Source organism: Filicampus tigris, chromosome 15 (assembly GCF_054856515.1).
Source record: "Filicampus tigris isolate MCC_2025a chromosome 15, RoL_Ftig_1.0, whole genome shotgun sequence".
Classification (NCBI taxonomy): domain Eukaryota; kingdom Metazoa; phylum Chordata; class Actinopteri; order Syngnathiformes; family Syngnathidae; genus Filicampus; species Filicampus tigris.
In genome coordinates this window covers 20,182,499-20,203,422 of record NC_141231.1, presented here as the reverse complement: position 1 = coordinate 20,203,422, position 20,924 = coordinate 20,182,499, and the positions used below count along the sequence as shown (strand labels likewise).

General features: G+C 56.9%; 1 protein-coding gene across 2 annotated transcripts; it reads right to left on the bottom strand.

The window, feature by feature from the left end:
- Nucleotides 1-193: 193 nt before the first annotated feature.
- Nucleotides 194-20,787, bottom strand: grk3 (G protein-coupled receptor kinase 3). 2 transcript variants are annotated; one of them, XM_086053968.1, is made up of 22 exons: nt 19,087-20,787; nt 16,556-16,632; nt 15,194-15,267; nt 14,974-15,075; nt 14,346-14,420; nt 14,218-14,279; nt 14,093-14,144; nt 13,710-13,801; nt 12,991-13,090; nt 12,812-12,890; nt 11,541-11,671; nt 11,374-11,468; nt 10,459-10,566; nt 10,267-10,333; nt 8,572-8,672; nt 8,414-8,480; nt 8,198-8,293; nt 6,901-7,063; nt 5,651-5,787; nt 5,370-5,411; nt 4,436-4,549; nt 194-3,595 (listed from the first exon to the last, which is right to left on the bottom strand). In XM_086053968.1, the coding sequence occupies exons 1-22, from the start codon at nt 19,197-19,199 to the stop codon at nt 3,431-3,433; spliced, it is 2,112 nt and encodes a 703-aa protein (XP_085910094.1). In that variant the 5' UTR covers nt 19,200-20,787; the 3' UTR covers nt 194-3,430. The 2 variants fall into 2 exon arrangements, with proteins under 2 accessions (XP_085910094.1, XP_085910095.1); XM_086053969.1 differs by lacking the exon at nt 5,370-5,411 and having other exon boundaries at nt 19,087-20,783.
- Nucleotides 20,788-20,924: the final 137 nt, after the last annotated feature.

Genomic DNA, 20,924 nt, shown 5'->3' with positions numbered 1-20,924 from the left:
CTTGGGGTGAGTCTTGGTGCGACTGGTCGAAAAAGAGCCCAAACTAAAGGACTGCTTTTGAAATGTTGGTCGGACACTGGCCAACTTGTGGGTGTCAACTAAAAATCAATGAGGTCATCCCCGCAATCAGTGATGTCATCGCCATACCGGTGGGGTCGGTTGGGCGTTCCTGATAAAAAAGAGCGGAGGAGGCTTTTGTTTTGAAAGTCGTCTTTATGTGCAAGATTGTTCACCACAAACAACTGAAAGAAAAATCACAATAAAATCCCCCAAATTTCCTCGGCTTTTTCCTACATGAGATCTTTTAAATAAACCTAAAGCTTTCTTATACACATATATTTCTTTTTCTCTCATTTATTTAAGCGTGAATGTTGTCGCCGTGCTCTCGTCACACCTGAACAGCGCCAACGGGAAGTGGCGGCGCCCGATCGCTCGCGGTTTCGCTTGCCCGGGCCGCCATCTTGTTGGCGCGACGGGACGCGCGAGCCTTCCCGCTGGCTCCGCCCCCGCCGTTTGGCACATTTAGACTAGCAAGTAAAGAGTTAGCACGTGACGCTAAGAAGGTGCACCGACAAAATGAAAACGCTCCAAAAGTAAAAGACACCTGGAGAGGTGACGACCTTTCACCCCGGCGCCCCCCCCCCCCCCCCCACCCCACAAACAAAAGAAGCTAGTGAACGCTAACGACACTCATCAGGCTAGACGCGCGCTCCTCGGCCCGCTCGCGCCGCCGCAAGACGTCAGGGCGCTCTAGAACGTCCCAGACTGATTTGGAAGGCAGTAGAAGACTCCTCGCGGAATGTTTGACAACACGGATCGACCGCAAACGTTGCAGTCTGGCTTTCGTTCATTTTGGAATATTCCTGATTCCTGTTGTCCTACTTTGGCGTACTTGGATGTTTTCCTTGATTGTTCCGGAATGTTGCACTTTGGAATATTCGACAACGTCCAATTTCACACTGGAATGTTTTGGAAGGTCGAGTGCTCTCAAACGTTCGGCGATATCGCAGAAGCAAACGCGAGACCGACCCAGAACGCCGCAGGACTCGCCGGATGCCCGAGCATTGTTCTAGTTGTCAAAACGAATTCTAGAACACAGTGGTGTCCTCTGGTACTTTCGAGCTCCTTGAAGACCCTACGACAGTGTTGCACAACATTCACTTTGGAACATTTCGGTTGAGCGGAGGATGTCCTTGAACGCGCTGGTGTCGGGTGTCATCTTACATTTCTTCTGGAACGTTCATTCCTGCAATTTTGCAGAACCCGGTCTAGACTCTTCGAAAGCGTTTGGGGGTGTCAAATATTCCGGTCGATGTAGCTCATTAAAACGGTCGCTCGAACGCAGCGTCTGGAGATCCTTCGAGAAGGCCCTTCAAAAACACGCATTTTGGAATCATCTCGTACATGGGAGCTTCTTTCAGAGCGTTTGATCCGGACTGTTCCGGTGCGTTGCGGATCCCTGTAGACCGACCGACCCACCGACCAAGTGAGTACGCCTTGGAACGCTTTCGAACAGGGCTCGCCCCTACGGTGTGGTAGAACGGGGGGTCTACCATCCTGTTCCTCGGGGGCCGGGGGGTCCCGACTGCTTTTGCCGGATCTCCGCCTGTTGCAACAGGCCCGATTCAAATGATCAGATAGTCGGCAAGGTCCGCAGAAGCCGGATGACGATCGCCATCGTTTGAATCGGGCGTTGTCGCGGCAAGGGGGGATGGAAAACACCCACCGGACCGGCCCTCCAGGAACAGGATTGAAGGGCCCCGTTGTCCAACATTCTGTAATGTCGCCGAACCACCATCGTTCACCACGATTGTTACCGGAGCCTCCGGAGAAGCTTCTCCAACGCGGTGTCGTACTCGAGGACAAATGTTGGCGCGCGCATACTTTGTAGGATGTTCTAAACGCGGTACTTGCGCTATCGCGTCGCAGAACCCGCTCGTGCCTCCTGAAATGCTGCCGTGCGTCCTTTGGGCCCGTTTGAAAACCTTCTCCGAGAACGCGGCCCGTTCTCCGCTCTTGTGCCGGTGTTTGAAAAGGCTGTGTCCGACAGCCTACAAAGCGGGGGGCGGGGGCCGGTCGGCTCCGCCCGAGCCCCGATCCGGCCTCACCTCCCTGCCTCCCTCCCTCTTCCAAAAGACCTGATCGGGGCCGCGATCGGGCTTGCTTAGCAGCTGATCGTTTCAATCAGGTGTGTTGGAGGAGGGACGGAGACAGGCCGGAGAAGGAGCCCTCAAAGGCCGGAGTTGGGCACCCCTGCTCTACAATAGCCTCGTCGAACCTTCGCCCGGCCAAACGCCGGGACTCTTCCGTTAAGGTCGCACAATCCTTCCGGAGTGTCGCGGGAGAGCCGAGAACAGGCGGGCGGGTCCGGCTCCGGTCATCCGGGGTCGCCGCCGTCCCGCCTCTCTTCCCGGATGGTTCGCCTCCGCGAGATCCGGGGAATCGGCCGGGCGGCCCTCCGGGACCGGCTTTGAACATCCGCGCTCCGACCCACATCATTGGAGAGCGTCAAAGTTCATCCTCAATCGCTGGAAAACAGTCCCGGCCCGCGTCCCGGGTTCGCGAGTGACCGCCGGAACGCTCGATGAGCTTGCGCAGCGCCCGCGACAACATTCCCCGACTTTCATTTGAGCACGTTGGAGAACGGCGACGGCCACGCCTCTCGAGAAGCGCCGCCTCGGAGCTCCGACGCCAAGCTGGCGAATGCCGGGACAGACTCCGCCTCCTTCCGGAGCTCACTTCCTGTTTCCCGTGCGAGCGTCCGGAAGCCAAAACAGAGAGCCCCCCCCCCCCCCCCTCCCCAACAGTGACTCATTCAAGATGAGGCGTCGCTACGGTGACCGATGACTACTGCCCGTCGCAGCCCCGCCGTTTTCTTCCCTCCCCTCGTACAGTTGTCGATGCAAACACTGAACACAAATATATACACTTACCCCCCACCATGACCCCCCCCTCCCACCACCACCACCACCACCACCACCACCAGCACCAGCACCAGCACAAGAGTGTCTGCAGTTATCACGGCAGCAGTCCGCAGCGAACGCTCCTTCCCGGTTGGCCGAGCAGCAGCCAATCAGAGGCGGATCCGTTGACTTGCTGCTTCCCGCAGCGGAATGTTGGCCCCGCCCCCTCGAGTAAGAGCCCGCGTTGGCACTTGACGCACTTGGAATACATGGAGGGAACGGGCGGGGTGGGGTGGGGTGGATTGGGGGGGGGGGGTGCACTACGCCCCCCAGGGTCCTTGCTCGGATGGGGGAGGGCGGAGCAGTGGGGTGTGTCCTGCCGGGTGGCGGGCGGGGCTTCATGCAAAGTTCTTCACATGCTGCTTTTGCGCTCGACCAGTGGCGAGGTCCGGCGGCTGCAAAAAATTGAGAATCGGCGGCATGCGGCGCGCGCACGCTCGCTCGCTCGCTCACGCGCACGCGCGCGCTCACAGGCCGTTGCTGTTGCGGTGCGTGAGGGGGGGCTTGGAGAGCTCCACCACGCCGCCGGTGCGACTCTTGCCGATGACCTTGGGCGCCCGGCGCAGCAGCTTCTGAGCTTCGCTGAAGGCCTCCGTCAGCTCCTTCTTCCACTGCACCAACTCGGGGTCGCTCTGCGGACCAACACAAGACGCTTACAAATGTGCGCTTCTTCACGTTCACTTGGGTGCTTGTTGGGGATGTCACAATATCGGCGATATTAAATTGGCCACGATATATCGCCGTCTTCGTCATGTCGCGATATTAACAGCCGCAAATCTTGTTTTCCATTTGTGCAGTTGCGGCGCCCTCTGCTGGTTAGTTGATTGGCGCACTTGAATTTTTGATCACTGTGCATGCAACTGCTCACGTCTTTTTTTAAAAGAGCCCCCTCCCCCCAAATCGTGACGCTAAATGGACTGTCACTCGTGTAGCGCTTTTCTACCTATGACGCTCGACGCGCTTCACGCCCAACCTCATCTAGCGACCGGTGACGCGGCTCAGGAGCAACTGGGGGTTCAGTATCTTGCTCGAGGATACTTGGCCACAATGGCCGGGGATCGAACCCACAACCTCCGGGTCGGGAAACCGCCACTCTACCGTTGAGCCGTGCCGCCGCCCCCAATGATGTGATAATCGTCGTATGGCGAGGGGGACCCAATGGCGACATCCCCGGTCGGTGTTTCTGTGCACGCGTGGGAGTGAATGTGTGTGTGTGTTCGTGCACGTTTTGTAGGCATAGTGCGGACGCGTGCATCAAATCACGACTCACTGAAATGACGAAACCGTGGCTTTTTCGGAGGGGTGCAAAAGGGGAGAAAATGTCCAAATGTAAAACAAATGCATTGGTTTGACGGACGAAATATTTCAGTTCCAGACAAAATGCCAATGTTGTAATAATCGTCATCCAAGTCCGATTCATTGCGCAGACGTGAACGTGCGCGTCAGTCCAAACGCGTTTGCGTGCGCGTTACCTCGCACTGCAGCACAAACTGCTTCCCTCCTTTGATGCGCAGCAGGATGCACTTCTTGTCTTTGATCTGCGTTTCCTCCACCGAGACAATCTGCTCCATCGTCAGAAGGTTTTGCTGAGACGGCAAAAAAAATAACAATGAAAAAAAGTCACTGCGCCGATCGCGGCGGGATCACACGCAAGCTCAGCTCGGGGCCAGACGGGAGGCGCAAACGGGAGGCGCAAAGGGAGGCGCAAAGGGCGGGCGGGCGGGCGGGCGAGCGAGGGCTAGCCTAGCCACATGCTAACATTTCCCGCGCTGCGCCGACCGCGCGGGACGACGTCGGCGCGTACCTGTCGCGTCACACGCCAGTCGCGACTCCTTTGAGCGCGTGCTTACTTGCAGCTAGACACCCGCGGCCGATGACTTGGCACGCAGGGCTCGGGACCCGGCTCTCACTCCAGATTTGGCGCTGGACGACACCTTGGCGCGACGGTCTCGGGCCGCGGGGCTCGGGACCTGGCTCTCGCTCCTCAAATTCTCGCCGATTCTCTCTCTCTCTCTCGGCGCTCAGCTTGTTGACAGAGGCGCGAGGAACACGACGCGTGATTCTTAATGCAGCGTTGAAGCGACCGGTAAAATACCGCAGGTTTAATCCATCGTAGACGGCTGAACGGTTGAAGGAGCAGTCGCGCACATGCCCGCTTGGGAGCCGGTCCCGCTGAAGATTTGGGGGCAGACAGCATCTCAGACAGCAGGACGTGGGACTAGCGGCTCGGCCCGCTTTGTTTTTCGGCCCTAACTTTGCGCGTGATGCGAGGGTTCAGAGTCCAAGTCTGACTTTGAGAAGGTCAAAGGTGACAGGACAGGCAGCTGTTTATCTAGCGGCAGCAGGGGGAGGCGGGCGCTGCAGGGGGGGCGGAGCCTACAAGCTTACAACATAGCCGCCACTCACCGAGTCTTTGAGCTGTGTCAAGTGTTTCGCCAGCCATGTTTCCTTTGCGTGTTCAACACGCACGCACGCACGCACGCACGCACGCACGGACGGACGGACGGATGCACGCGCGCACACACACACACACACACACACACGAACGCGCGCGCACACACACACACACACACACACACACACACACACACACACAGTGAGAGCGTTTCCACGCACACGCAGTGAGAGCGAGCGTCGGCGTCGGCGCCGCCGCCGCCGCGTATGTGGCGTCGTGTGGGGCGACTGACCCGTGACTCGCCCTCTCCCCGCCACTCCACTCGGTTGGGGAAGAGGTAAAAGTAGCGCCTCTGCCACTGCGTGAGGAAGGGGTTCCCCAACTTCAGCATGTAGCCGTGCATGATGCAATCCTTGCCCAGCGCGTAGTCTGCGCCAGTACACACACACACACACACACAAAAAACAAGAGCGTGATGTCATCACACCGCGACAACAACCAGGTTTCATGTCGTGACAAAAAAGCTCAATGCTAACTTGTGCTAGCCCGTCTAGGGGCTTTCACGTGACATGTTGGCATCGAGCTACCAACTAGGGCTGCTCACCGCGATTATTTTGGTCACAATTGAAATGGCGATTATTGAAACGACCGTTTATTTTATTGCTACGCACCCAGAACCTGTTTCAACGTAAAAAAAGACAAATAAATGCGAGTGACTTCCTTTTGGTGCAAATGTCAAAATTCATTCAAGTATGATTTTCTTGTGTCAAGAAACGTTGGATCATAATGCGTATGGATGAGGATTTTTTTTTTACCATGCCAATGTTGTAATCGTCGAGCGTATATATCCGAATTGAATTTGGACGCGCAATCGCGCAGCCCTACGTCTCAAACATGACCGATACGCAGACGTATTGCGTTGGATAGAAATGCAATCTTGTTTACGACGACGCCGATTATGTAACGGATTTCGATTCATCGGGCAGCCGAACCTGCCTTGGAAAAAAAGTCCGGTGAAACATTTGCGTCAAACGTTGGCTTCTCCTTTTGGGTATTTGTGTCGCCGAAGTTAGCACGTTAGCGTTCAGCTACCAACTTTCACAAAACAATTTCCGTGAACGAGTGGCCCGAGAGCCGAGCGCGAGCGCCACGCCGACGATGCTTTGGCTGGTTAGCGCCTCCGTGTTAGCGTAGCGTAGCGTAGGTTAGGTTAGCAACCCCGGTCGGAGCAAAAGAACCCGACTTGAAACGGCGACGCTTCGGTCCATTTTGACGCGTCGGTAGCGGTCCTTTCGGGGGTTAGCCAAAGGTTGATGCTGGCGGCATGGCGCCAGCGTGACGTTAGGGGGCTGACATGAGAGAACACTTGAAAATTGCTTGAACATTTTCACATCAGAAAAAGCTTTCTTTGCATGCCGTCACATCGTCATCGCTAACGCGCGTCAGCCCCTCGCGTTGTATGTTAGCCTCAAGCCGGCAGACTTATAGCGTATTTGAATGTGGTTGTTTTGGTTTTCCATTTGTGCGTGAGTTTGCGCTGACCTTCCTCGTGTCCCAGCTGTTTGTTCTTGGCCCTCTTGCGGGCCTCGTTTTTGTCCGTGTCCGAGTTGACGGCGTCGTAGACCGTCTCGGCCACTTCCTGCTGCCAACGCTCGGAAATCACCAGCGGGAAGTTCTTGTACAGCTCCTGGTCGCTGTCCAGGAGCTGAGGACACAAAGTGCACTTGGGACCGCCGCCCTGCGCGCGCGCGTGTGTGCGAACACGGCGCAAAGTGGCGCGCCGGCGCCCGCGTGCTAGCCGAGAAGCGAGACTTGTGACTCGTGGGGAGAGCCACGCGCCGACGTGCGCGTTTTGCCGGACGGCGGCACTTGCGGGCCGGGCCGCAGTCGAGGGAGCGCGACTCCCTCCCGCGCCGGCGTTTCGGCTCGCGGCGAACACGGCTCATGTGGGAAATTCCGCCGCTCCGGCTGGGCTTCCTTTTTGCTACTTTTGCAAGCGTTGGGCCGGCCGGACCCGGAATCCCAATATCGACGCGGATCGCGATTGACACGTGATGGATATTGATGGAAAAACGCCTTGGATCAAACGTCGGAACGCGGCAAAAAATAATAATAATGGAAACCAAACTTGATCGCGGTGTGGTGCCGCCTCCGAAACACAAAGAAGTTAAACCAAGCAAAAAGCAGCAGCTAACCCAACGGCGCATGTGTGCGGGCCGTGCGCAAAAATAGTTAACTTGGTTTTTTTTTGTGTTTTTTTTTTTTAAATGGGTAAAAAAAAAAAAAAACACTGATTATCAATATTGATCAGTTTTCTTTTTTTGGTAAAGGCTGCTGTTTGTAACAGAGACAAAATGCAGATGTTAAAACCAAAACATCTTTTGGTTTCAAAATGAGCCAGTCATTTTGTTAAAAAAAAAAAACAGAATCAGGAAGTGAAAATCGAATCCAGTCGGGTCAATCGTTCGCTCCCTATTCAGCGGTCGATTTCCCTCTTTCACCGTTAGGCTGACCTTTTATTCAAGGTGAGGTATTCTGTTGAAATAAAAGAACCGGTATTCATTTTTCTTCCAGTCAATATTTTCAGTAGTTCAACATATACTGATATCAACCAATATGAAACACTTCTATCGTGCTCTACTTTTGAGTCCTATGGGCCAGACCAAATCAAACGTAGCTTTGGCTTTTTTTTTTTGAAAGCCTTTTCATTTCAATTTCCTTTTGGGAACAAAACAGTTGTTTTTTTCCCCCACTTTTGCTTCGACCGCTGTAGTTTGTTTCCGTGACCTCGAGTGACCTCGGATGACCTCGTGACGCACACGTGAAGGCGCGCGCTCACCTTAATGCCCTTGGTGTCCTCCTCGTCAAAGGAGCCGATGTCGAAGGCGTCGGCGGCGTTGACTTCCCCTCTGGGCGGGATGAGCGGCGGCGAGTACTGCGCACGCACGCACACATCGGGGCTGAGCGAGCAGGCGGGCGGAGGAGGAGGAGGAAGAAGAAGAAGAGGAGGAGGAGGGGGAGGAGGAGGGGGAGGAGGAGGAGAGCGGCCACCTACCTTCTGCAGGTAGACCTGCTGCCAGTCCATGCCCTTGAAGAAGGGATGCCCCTTGACCTCTGCGGCTCTGATGGACAGCTCACACAAGTTAGTCCCGCCAGCACCAGCGGGGGGCGCCACTCCAAGGTTGCGAGCGCGCGAGCGAGCGAGCGCCTTACCCTCGGCCCTGGCAGCCCAGCCGCTTGGAGACGTCGCGCTGCAGGAGCCCTTCCAGAAGCTCCTTCAGTTCCGCCGTGAACGAGTCGGGGAGCTCCACGTTCTGGCAAAGACAAAAAGACGCTCAAGAAAAAAGAGAGAGAGCCAAAACAAGAGGCGTGCCACTTGAGCCTTTCAACCATGACAACCTTCACCGCACGCGAGCAAAGCTATTCCCATTTCATGCCCCTCGCAGGATTAGCGAGCCGATGCGATTAGTGGTCTGGATCAAGCCGTTTGGCCTAATCGCATTTGTGCCCGCGGCCAAAGATGGGCCCGGGCCCGGGCCTTTGCAACCTCCCTCGTCCAAAACAACACCCTCAAAAAACACTTCCCGTGATCCTAAGAGCAAACGGTAAAGAATCGAGTTCGGGTCGAGTCGATTCGCGGAAGCGTCCGTCCTTCCGCATTTGCCGGCCTGCAACTCAACGGGACTTATTTGTTGGACCAATCGCATCTTGCAAATGTCAAGCCCTCATGAAAAAAAGAAACAAAACACGATTTCAAGTCGCCGCCGTATCGATGATGATCGGCCCTCCTTGCCGGCTCGCTAAAAACCGTCGGACAGGGGTGGGCGAAATTTTTTTTTAAAAATCTCTCGACATTTTGGGGAAAAACCCGATGATGTTCTACCAAAAATATTTTAAATCTGCACTCGCTTCACAGACCAATTGTGGATAGACAGCGTTTGTGAACAACACGTGTCTTTGAAATGGCTAAATACAGCTTCTGCAAAACCTCATGATATTCGACGACAATATTGAACAAAAAAGAACAAACGGTTGTGTTATAGACTTCCATTGATTTGGGGGAATATTTATGTCTATTTAAATGTCTTTGCTGTTATTCCATAATCGTTTTGAGCCGCATTCCGTACCCGTGGACCGCCGCCAACTACTAGGGCGGTCGGAATGAGGAAAAAACGGATTCCATATGTGACGCGTGAGGACAAAGTGTCACCCGGCGAGAGAAGAAAAGACGTCGCCGTGACAACAACCATTCGCATACATCGGCCACCGTATTCAGAAGAAAGTTGAATAACCAAAGTGCAATTTACCGAAAAGTGCATTTTCCCACTCATTCATTCGTCATTGTGACGTGGAGACTTGTGACTTGATTCACGCTTGGCTGTAAACTGAATGTGAACGCGTGCGTGCGCGCGCTTACGTTTGTTGGTCCAACTCGGCGACTCTTTTCTGAGTGCTTCGTGCTTCGTTTAAGCGTTTGCGTAGCGCGCTTGCGCGGTCGCCAAGCCTTCCTCGTAATCCATACGGCCCGCGGTGCAACAGAAGCGCTCGCGACGCTGACCGTTTTCGAACAACGTTATTCCCACCGACGTCAGTCTCGTCAACTCCAAACCGTTGACAGACTACGCAGGACGCGGACTCGCGCCTCGCCGCCCGATCGCTTTTGAAAGAGCTCGGCTGCAGCGCGGGCGGCGTCACGTGAGCGGGTGCCGCCCGCTGATTCGGCGAATGATTCTCACTTCCTCCTCCTCGGCCGTCAACGCGCCCCGATTTTCAGCATTTCCTCATTCTCGGCGGCCGCGGTCCGACTGGCTTTTCGAGGCAGTATTCATCCTCGATAATGTCAGATTATCGGCGCCAAAGCGCATGATGGAGAATCCGCGGCTCGCGGGAGCCGCGGCTTGTGCTTACCATGGTCAGCGTCATCCGGTCAATCTCGTGTTTGTCTTTGGTCTTGTGCTGCCTGAAGGGGCTGTGCCTGTTTGGGGGACACGCACACATCAGCGGCCGCCTTCCGGGAAGCCCGTTGAGCCGCGCCCCTCAGTCCCCGAAGCCCGCCGCTCTCCAATGGGTGGAGGAAAAAGGAGCCAAAAACGGACTTACCCTCGCAGCAGCTTGAAGAGCATGCAGCCCAGCGAGAACCAGTCGGCGCTGCTGTCGTAGGCCGTCCCCTTCTGCAGGACCTCGGGGGCCATGTAGCCGTGGGTGCCCCTGAAACACGTGCGCACGCAAGGCTCATTCGGGCCTCCGCTCGGACCGCGGCCGGCGGGCCTCCTGTTTGGCTGCCGCTTCCCCCCGCCCCCTTCGACGAGCCGCGCAAAGGCGTCCCCGTCCAAAGGCGTCCCCGTCCAAAGGCGTCCCCGTCGGCGGCGGGTGACGCAGATCACCAAACGCGCACAAATCGAGTCAAGTGGCATTTACTTGCTCGGCCCTGAACCCCAAAAGGGCGACGCGGGCGGCCCCCGCTCGAAAACGCTTCCACTCAGTTCTCTCATCTAACCCAAGCGCCGCCGACGAAGGACGTAACGATCGGCCCGAGCCCCCATTCCATTCCTGTTGCCGATTTTGGATGCCATTTTTCCAAAACGGCTCCCGCGCAAGGGCCTTTGGCTCAAGCGCATCGTCGGCTCGACGCGTTCCAAGAGGGCTGCGCGCGTGGAGTGGCAACAAGTGGAACGACGCCATTTTTCAGCATGACCAAACGAGCCATGTCAAGTCTTTGCTTAGCCGTCGCCGTTGAGGCAAATGTGGTTGAGGCGATTCCATTGGGCTTGAAGGCCTTTGGGACTCATTCGCCGCCAGACATTTGCGGAGCGGCCTCCGTTACCTTGCAAAAAATAGGAAGCAGCTCCTGGGACGGAGCGGCTGGAGTGCGAACGCGCGGACGAGACGGCCAATGACTTTGCGGCTTTTCCGCCAATCGTTACATCCTTGGCGCCGATGCCTTTTGCTCGGACCAAAGCCATCAGAGGACGGAACGTTCCAAAATCGTTTCAGCGGCCAGTTGAGCGCACTTACACGCTGGCGTGCGGTTTCTTCTTGGAGAAGTCGCAGGCCAGGCCCAGGTCGGAGATGCGAACGTGTCCGTGCTCGTCCAGCAAGATGTTGGCGGGCTGAGGGGGCGGAGACGGACGGCGTCAGGGTGTCCGAGGGAGGGGGCGGGGCCCCGAGCTCGGCCGGCCTACCTTGAGGTCCCTGTAGACCACGAAGCGGTTGTGCATGTGCTCCAGGCCCAGGATGATCTCGGCGGCGTAGAAGCGCATCTCCTTCTCGCTGAACACGCCGTGCTGGGACAGGTGGTAGTGCAGGTCGCCACCTGACACGCACGCACCCCCGCACGCACCCCCGCACGCACGCACACACACACACACACACACACGTTGGAGTGCAGCCGAGGCCAAAGCAAAGGCCTGCTTCGCGCAATTCGTCCAAATTCAGCGACGACGATTACGCTCCTCGATGACAAAATTGTCAGCACGGTAAAAAAAAACGACAATTGGGATGCATTCGTTCCCAACGCACTCGCGCTTTGAAATCCGACTTGAGTTTATCCATTTGCACCTTTTTGCTTCGATAAGAACTCATTTGAGAATTTTGGTTTGGAACTTGTTTCAAAGAAATGCAATTGTCTGCGCGTTTTTTTTACGCGTCGACATGTTCTTGCTTTTGGTGCCACAAACTAATTAATAAATGAGCGAGCGTTTGAGTCGGCGCCATGTCAACGCCGAGCCAAATAATTGCCATTCACATTTTTTTCCCGTCATCGAGCATCCCCGCGCGCAGCACCCACTTCTGCGGGATTTACAATTCGTGTCGGAATAACGACATTGTTACCCGATGCAAATTTGGAGAAAAGTCATATCGACAAATGGTTGTAGGTGGTTTGTTGTTTTTTGAAAGTCAGAGTGCCAGACATTTTCAGAGCCTCTTTTAGCCTAACGTTTTAAAAAAAGGCAAAAAAGAAACAGACAAATCAGTCCGTGGGAAAACGTTTTTGCCGCTGAATGAGTTTTTAACAGCAACTTGTTGGCAAGCCATCAATTGACCAATGACGTGACGCAATTTGAAAATCCCAAGATGTTTACGCGACGCCGGCTCTTTCCTCGAGCGGCCCACTTCTTCGGCATCGCCAGCTGTCGGCGCCGCTCGACGACTCCGACAGAGATGGAGGAACGATTTGGCTTTTCATTTTGATACTCTCAATCAATCTTCTTTCACGAGAGGAATTTGTCAAGCCCTTCAAAAAACGACGACAGCAAATGTCACGCGCGCGCCCGCCGATCGCGTTGTTCCGCCCGCCGATCGCGTTGTTCCGCCCGCCGATCGCGTTGTTGCGCCCGCCGATCGCGTTGTTGCGCCCGCCGATCGCGTTGTTCCGCCCGCCGATCGCGTTGTTCCGTCCTTTGTTTGCGAGTCAAGTCAGCGCCGTGTGTTCGGCTGCCGTCGCCGCGGTTACCATTCATGAGGTCCAGGATGAAGCAGAGCTTGTCGGGCGTGTGGAAGGCGTACGTCATGCACACGATGAAGGGGCAGTCCTGCCGAGATGCCGCAGGTTAGCCGGCCGGGCGCGCTAACGCCCGGTGGGGGGGGGGGGGGGGGGTCGGGGGTCGGGGGTCGTGGGGGTCGGCGGCTCACCCCGGTGCTGACGAGCGACAGCATGATCCTCTCGTTGAGCGCCAGCGTCTCGCCCTGCTTCATCTTGATGCGCTTCTTGTCCAGACACTTCATGGCGTACCTGCGGCGCGCGTGCGCAACCATCAGCGCGCCGGACCAATACGCACGCATCGACACACACGCACGTGTGCGCACTAGGGATAGAATCATTATCGGCGCTTCGACCGATATCGGCCGATGGCCGATAAGGAATGCGTTTCAAAGTGTGTTGGAATCGGCCAAATTGGCGAAAGTTGAACCTTGCTGTCATTTTGGACGATGTGGAAAACCAGATGGAGCATTTTTGCCATTTGGCTTTTCAAGACATGCCGAGGAGCCAGGCTGCTCCCTCAGCTTTTTCTGACAATTTCACAACAACATTTACAGCGGAAATCATTTTCAAAAATCGACATGATGCAAATCGGAAAAAAAAAAAAAGTTATATATATATATATATATATATATATATATATATATATATATATATATATATGCTTCAAGACGTTTCAACCAAGGTAAGAGTTTTCCTTTTGCTGCCAATATTTGCTCTTTTTACAGAAAACGAATACCGGCTCCAAATAGGGCTTATCCTCGACCACAATCAATCGGTATCGGCCCTGAAATAAGCATATGGCTCTCTCTCTGATGCGCGCGCAAGAAGCCAAACCTGCGTGTTGAAAAAGGCCCACAGGGCGACTCACATCTTTCCCGTGTCGGCCTTCCGGCATCCGTAAACTTCGCCGAAGCCGCCGCGGCCAATGATGCGGTGGACGCTGAAGTCGTTCATGGTCAGCTGCGCACAAAAACACAACGCCACACACTGTCGACTTGACTTTGGCGCTTTTTTTTCTTTTTTCCTGCCGACGACACGGCCGCCGCCCATCCTTTATCAATATATCGCAGCGGTGATTTGGGGGCGGCGACTAATGGGTTCCCAAAAACTCATTCATTCATTTGCTGGCTTCCTTTGAAAGCCAAGGCATCGGATGGCCACGCCCACTTCCATTTGGGCCAGCAACAACAACAACAACAGCAAAGCAGCGCTCTGTCCTCTCTCGCCGGCAAGTGGCCCTGCGCTACTCACGTGTATGTTGAGCTCCACGTTCTTCCACTGGCAAAACCGGGTGAACTTGTCGCTGCGTAGGAGAGAAGGAGGGGGCGGGGTCAGCCTCGCCGGGCCAGGCGGCGGCGGCCGGCTCGCTCGCTCACCTCTCGATGAACTTGAGGAAGATCTTCCCCCGCAGGCTGTCGCAGATCTCCAGGATGTAGGGCTGTCGGGCACACGGCGGCGGCGCGTTAGCAAAATGCGAGCGGCCGGCCGGCCGGCACGGGGCTACCTGGAAGAGGGCGGGGGGCACCAGCTTCTTGGCCAGATGACTCTGGACGTGGTCCACGGCTTTTTTGGAGAAGGGCTGAGAAGGCAAGCAAAGCACCGGGGATGGAAGCCGTCATCTTCGCAAAGCCTTTGCAAATCATTTCCACGGCTGCAAATAGGCGGCCGCCCAGGGACGATGGCGGCAAAAAAACTACAACAAAAAATCCTCGAATCCAGATGGGAATTTGGATCGCAAAAGCCGTTGTGATACGGCAATTTCATTCGACACCGAGTTCTGGCGCTAACCAAGCACGAGCCAAAAATGGAGCCAAAGAGTCCAAATGACCGTTTTGTCTTTTTTTTCTCAAGTTACAAAAAGGCAGCGCTTGGAACAAGGGCATAATGCGCATGTTCAAAATAAAAACGCTTGTTCGTTTTGTTCGAAAAAATAACAAACGGAATCGAAATCGGGAACAGAAAATAGAATCGGGGCCCGAGCAAATCGGAGCACAAACGACGGCGGCGACGACGACGACGTGGCCGAGAAGACCCTTTGCGGGCGGGGCGAGGGCCGGTCCCGGCCGGGCCCGCCGCGACGAGCCGGGACCGGGTTCGGGACCGGGTTCGGGACCGCGCCGGCGCATCCTCACGTGCGAACACGACAGCAGCTCCTTCATGATGTAGCCGTCGTAGATCTGCCGACTGCGACTCAGTCTCTCCTCCTCCGAGTCCAGCTTCTCGTAGTCTTTGATCTGCGGGCACAAGACCAGACCGGAACGGAGCCGGCCAGTCGGCGCCGCGTCACTTCAAGAGCCAGCCAGGCGGGCCGGCGGGCGGGCGAGCGAGCGAGCGAGCGAGCCGGCCACTGACTTCCTCGTAGAACTTGAGCTGCGGGACGGCCTCGTCGATCTCGTTCATGCAGAAGTCCTTGAAGAGCAGGAAGCCTGCGCAGAGGTCACATGAGGTCACGCTAACTTCCCCTTGGCCCGGGCAGGGAGCCGGCGGGTGCTAATGGCACGATCGCGCAGGGCCCATAGAGATGGCTGCGCTGTTGCCGCCGCAACTGCCCGTACATACATGCACGGCGCACATCTCGGGGGGCGGAGCCAGAAGGCGGCTAATGGGCGGGCCTGGAAAAATCGGGGCGGGCCTGGAAAAATCGGGGCGGGCCTGAATCTTTTTCTCGCTGAGCACAATCCGATCGGATGTTCAAATCAAATGACAAAGTTCAAATTCGCCTCTTCCTTGGACAACCACAACGATGCCGTTCGGAATGTACATATGTGTGTGTGTGTGTGTGTATATATATATATATATCTATATACATATGAGCCAAAAAGGGTCCGGCCCATTTCCCGCCTCTTTCTTTCCTTCCTTCCTTCCTTCTCGGCACGTTGCTTCGTTTCTCTTTTCATCAATTTCATTTCCCCCCCGTCGGCCGGCGCGCGCGCGTGCGTTCTTCTGCTGCCGTCGCCCTGGCAACCGCAGTTGCCTGGCAACACACAACTCTCCATCATCCGTTCGGCAAGTCTGACAGATGGAGAGGGAGGACGCCGAGCCGAGGCTGAGAACAAGAACAACAAGAACTGAAGGATTTTTTTTTTTTTTTTTTTTTTCTAGAAAGAGGCGGGGGGCAACGTTTCCCAGAATGCCTCGTTTCAGCTAGCGGGCCTGCACCGAAGATAATGTGGAAACAAAGACGTCTGGCTCCACTTCCCCTTGAAGCGTCGCTTTCGTCACTTGTGCCGACCGAAAAGGACGCGACTTCGGGCTTCGGGAAACGGCCGAGCCCCGAGCGACGGCCGCGTTATCTTCGGTCGACAGCGCGGGGGGGGGCAAAACGGCCGCCCCGGGACACGGGCAGAAAGGGAAAAACTTCCCCTTTCGATCGACTGCTCGCGAGCGGCCGCGAGAGGTTCCGCTCAACGTGTGGAGCGGCCACATTTGGAGTCGAACAAGAAACGCCGGACGGATGTGGGCTGACGTCCCGCTTATTTTCTGGCTTCCGTTGAAAAGTTGGGAAACAATGCGTTCACGTACATTTACACCTGAAAAGCCTTCTGCGGAAAAGATCACATTTGTCCGCGTAGACACGTGCGCTTTTTCTCAGTCATTTTGTCAAAATGGAGGGGGTGCGGCTTCCAGTGCGTAAATAGGCGCTCTCTCTCTCCAGCCCTGGCAAGCGGGCGGGCGGATTCCGGGCGCCGCTTTCGCCACCCGCGGCGTACTCACCAATCTTCTGGTTGAAGATCTTGTCGAAGGTGAGCTCGTCGCGCTCCTCCAGATATTTCTGCATCACGCTGCGGATGCTGAGGACAAACAGCGGCGAGCGCATCAGTCACGCTTGAAAAGCTCCACGTTTGGACCACCAAACAAAATTCATGAAATGACTTCTTGTCATAAAAACACATTTAAGAGCGCAAATGTCGAACGACATAAGTGAATATTCAGAATGGCTTTTTACGACGGTGCCGGTTTTGTAATGGCGGAGTGGAAGAATTGTCATCGATTTTCATTTCATCGCACGGCCCTCCGACAATTTGCAAAGCTGAAGGGGAAGCAAGTCACGGGACGGGGCCCAAATATCGCAACCGACAGCCCAAAAAGACGACGAGCGGCGTCCGTCCCGACCGGCCGGTCCGCAATTGAACCAGCTTTTCTGCTCGATTCCACCCCCCCCCCGCCCGCAAACTTCCTCTTCAAAGATTGTCGCCGCGGCAACAGTCAGCCGCCACCCTTTGATTGACGGGCTGCCGAGCGCTCACGTGACGGGACGTGCGGAAGCCCAGTCAACCGCCGCCTTTCTTCCCCTCTGCGTTTGTGCAGAGTCACGGCGTCAAACGGTCCGTCCCCCATAACGCCCCCCCCCCCCCCCCCCCCCCCCGCTCATTTCAGGAAGTTCTCGCGCCTCGTCGCGCCGGTCCGACAAAATGGCGGCTTCCCCTCAAGATGTTGAACGTGGACAAACAGCGAGCGGGCCGCTAGCTTGAGCGGCGCCGAGCGCTAACAGCCTAAAGCCACAAAGCGCCGAGGTACCGGTCGCTGTGTAAACGCGGCGCGTCTTTCAATATTGACATGTTCAACACATTAAGCTTCCACGCTGACGCCAAGGGGGCGGGGCAGTCACACGCGCCACTTTGCCAGCACGCAAACGCAGCCAATCCAGCTGGGGCTTTTTTGCTCTTGGACCGCTCCCGAGGAAATGTCCTTTTCGTAGCGCGGCTGGGGCACCCGAGGAAATGTCCTTTGCGTAGCGCGGCTGGGGCACCCGAGGAAATGTCCTTTTCGTAGCCTGGCTGGGGCCCTTCATCCGTGGAGCCATGAGTTAGAAAAGTACAAATGCATTTGTCCATACATTTTGGGACATTTCAACATTTTCTTGTTTTGTAGCCAAAAATAAATGACGGTTTGCGTCGTCGCCATTTCAACCGTGACCCAAATGGTCGCGATTCAGATTTTTTTCCCCCAGAATCGGGCGCCCCTACGGAGGACGACAGAAATCGGAGAACATTTAGTGCCGAAAGGCTGAAATTCGGCTGGAATTCCCAAGATTTGGTGAAGCGAAACAAGGTCTCCGAAGGACTCCTTCAAATGGCCGTCAGGAAATTTGATCAGCGATTAGCTGCCGATGAAGGGGAGGGGCCGGGACGTGAATCGGTCGCCGGCTCGCCCGTTCCCAACCGATTGTCTTTTTCGCTTGCGAACGTCACTTGAGCAAACCCCCAAAACAGGTGAGCGGCGGCGCGAGTGGCGCGCGTGGGATCAACGTGGCCGCCGGCGCTTTAGGGCCAGGTCGATTAGCGAGAGCCGAGCGGCTAATCGCCCGTGGAGAGCTTAACCGACACACCGCCGACCCGTGGCGCGCTCACAGATGGGCTCACGGGTCGATCGAAGGCCGGCGACGCTCGCGTGAGCCGGAAAGGAGGAAGGCGTCCGGCGTTTCCGCGGTGACAAATGATCCAAATGACAACAGGCTTGGTGCCAAGAACGGGTCAAAGGTTTTGGTGCATGCATTCGGAGGTCGCTGGATGGCCAAACCACCTTGGCTCTTGCCAAGCGGCTCCGCTTTTTCCAGACATTCCATCGTCTGATTGGAGGGAAAGTGCTAGGAAGGCACACGTCGGGACCCTGCTCTTGCCTTGACGCTCCCACTTTTGACATAACACGGCTCGGTCGTTGCTCGGAGCGCTCCAAAATGACGTCCGGCCACTTTTTTTATCCCCATTCCAGACGCACGGCACATCTGGAATGTGTCCATCAAATGACGCGCTCGCGCCAAGCAAGTCGACGAGTGAGCCGGCCGCTTGGCGAGGCCCGCTCGGCAAGCGCCGTTGCGCCGCCGGCGGCGAGAGCGAGGCGGCTAACGGCGCACTTCCTGTTGCCGGCACTTCAGACGCGCGGACGACGCCAACGTGACGTGAGCGTCCGACGGAGGCTTTGCCCGTGCGCTCGCTTGCCGTTATAATACGGAACACTTGCCGCCGCGGTACGACTCTCCGAGGTCTCGGTCGCTCATGTAGTTACGGTGGCGCCGCTTGGGCTTGTTTGTGCGAAACGGCTGCGGCGTGGCCTTGGCCCGCCGGGAAATTGCCACAAAGCGCGGACGACCGCTCCGGGCCTGAGCGCAACGTGTCTGAGTCCACGCGCGTTTGGGCTTTCGGTGCGTGCGGAGCTTCGTGGAGCTGGTCAAGCGTCCACTGCAGCAAGGCGACAAATATGGCAACACGGGCCAGCCACGTGCGTCGACGCGCTCGCGCTCCTACCTGGGCTCGGGCAGGATGATCTTCTTGCTGGCTCTGGCGGCGGGGGTCGACTTGCTCTTCTCCATCGCCATCAAGTAGCTGACGTCGGCCAGCACGGCCTCCAGGTCCGCCATCTTCGCGCTCGCTCGCTCGCTCGACGATCGTTCACAAACGCGGGGCTCCTTGGACGCCAGATGGGAGCAGCAGCATCCGGGTGCGGCGGCCGGACTGCCAATGTCCGCGCTTCTGCTGCCGCTGCTGGACTGCCGATGTCCGCCTCAGCGCGTCATGCTGCCGGCCGTCTTCAGCGAACGTTCAATCGGCGAGCTCGTAATCCCATTAAGTGGCCTGAGGGATGCCCCCGGCTCGATGCTGCATGTGTCCGCCCGTCCCAAAGTCCACGCCGGCCGAGTGGGGAGCAGAGGGCGGCTGCTGGGGACGGGGAGGGGTGGGGGTGGGGGTGGGCCTTCACGCGGCGGCGGACGTTTGCTCCGGCCGAGAAGCTGAAAAGATCCGCCAGCTGCTGCTCCTTTCGCCTTTCAAAAAAAGATTCCGGTCGCAAAGCAAACGTCTCCCAGCGAGCAAACACGAGCGAGGGAGCCTCGTTTGCATTCCACGCAATCCACAAACACACACACGCACGCACGCACGAGCGGGCGGGCGGGCGGACGCGCGCGCGCACGCACGCACGCTAGCCGACGACGTCGCCTCCTCGGCCGCTAAATGAGCTTCCGTGAGCGTGGAGAGCGAAGGTTGCCTGCCGCCGCCTTGTCCTACTGACGAGCTCGCGTCAGGATGCTAAATGCTAACGACGGCGATGCTCGCTCATTAGCATTCGGCTAGCCAAGGTGCTAACGCGCCGTTGCCTCGACGGCGACGCGGAACTCAATTTGTCAATAAAGTTTCACACCGAAAAAAAAAAAGAGGCTTTGCTCCGGGGCTAACACGCTAGGCTAGCCGGCTGCTTGATGCGTGCCCCCTTGAGAGGGGGGGTACGGAGACGGGCAGCTTCCCTCCTCCGAAATACACAACGACCCGAGGGCGTCCGAAGCGACGTCAACGGGGCCCGAGAGCTTCCATGGCGGCTTGCGGAGCTTCAGCGGTAGCCGGCGCCCGGAGGGTCCGTGGAGGGGGGGGGGGGGTACGGCGCGGCTGCACAGCCGCACTTTGCTCGCTCAACTTTGCCTCCGCGATGCAAATGGCGGAGGCGACAGAAAGAGCATCGAGCGGATGGGGGCGGGGGGCACCGCGGAGGCCACCGGGGGAGACCAGCAGGGCTTTGGGTGGAAGCGTCCCGATACACGGAAGGGAGGTGCGGAATGGGAGGTGTGTTGGGGGGGCGGGGGGGGTCGGTCTTCGTGCTCCGCCAGCTCCCCGCGACTCCTTCCGAGCTGGGGGCGCCTCCGTCCGGCGAGGGGACGGCTCGGTGTCCGGGCCAGCAGGGAGTCGGGTCTCTCCGCGGGGCTCACCAAGCAGACGCTGGTCGCTGCCCGGTTCCGGCAGCGGACATGTCACGGCGACGGCGGCGGCGGCGGCGGCGGCAGCAGCGACGGTTGCTGTCCTCCGTGTTTTTGTCGATTTTCGCTCGATAACGCGGCGGCTGCAACCCTCTGGTGGCTCCACTTCCTCCCACTGCGGCGGGAGAGGCCGACAAAACCCGGAGTGGCCCTGCAGCTGGAGCGGGAGCCGGACTTGGTTCGGCTGAAAACACTTTGAGTGGAAAATGCTGCTGCGTGGGGGGCGGGGTGGGTCATCGGACACACACGAGGGGAACTTTGATGACGAACAATTGCAGCTTACTAACGATGACGTCATCTTAGAGAGCACGAGTGAGTGTTTAGCATCCAAACACTTTGGTT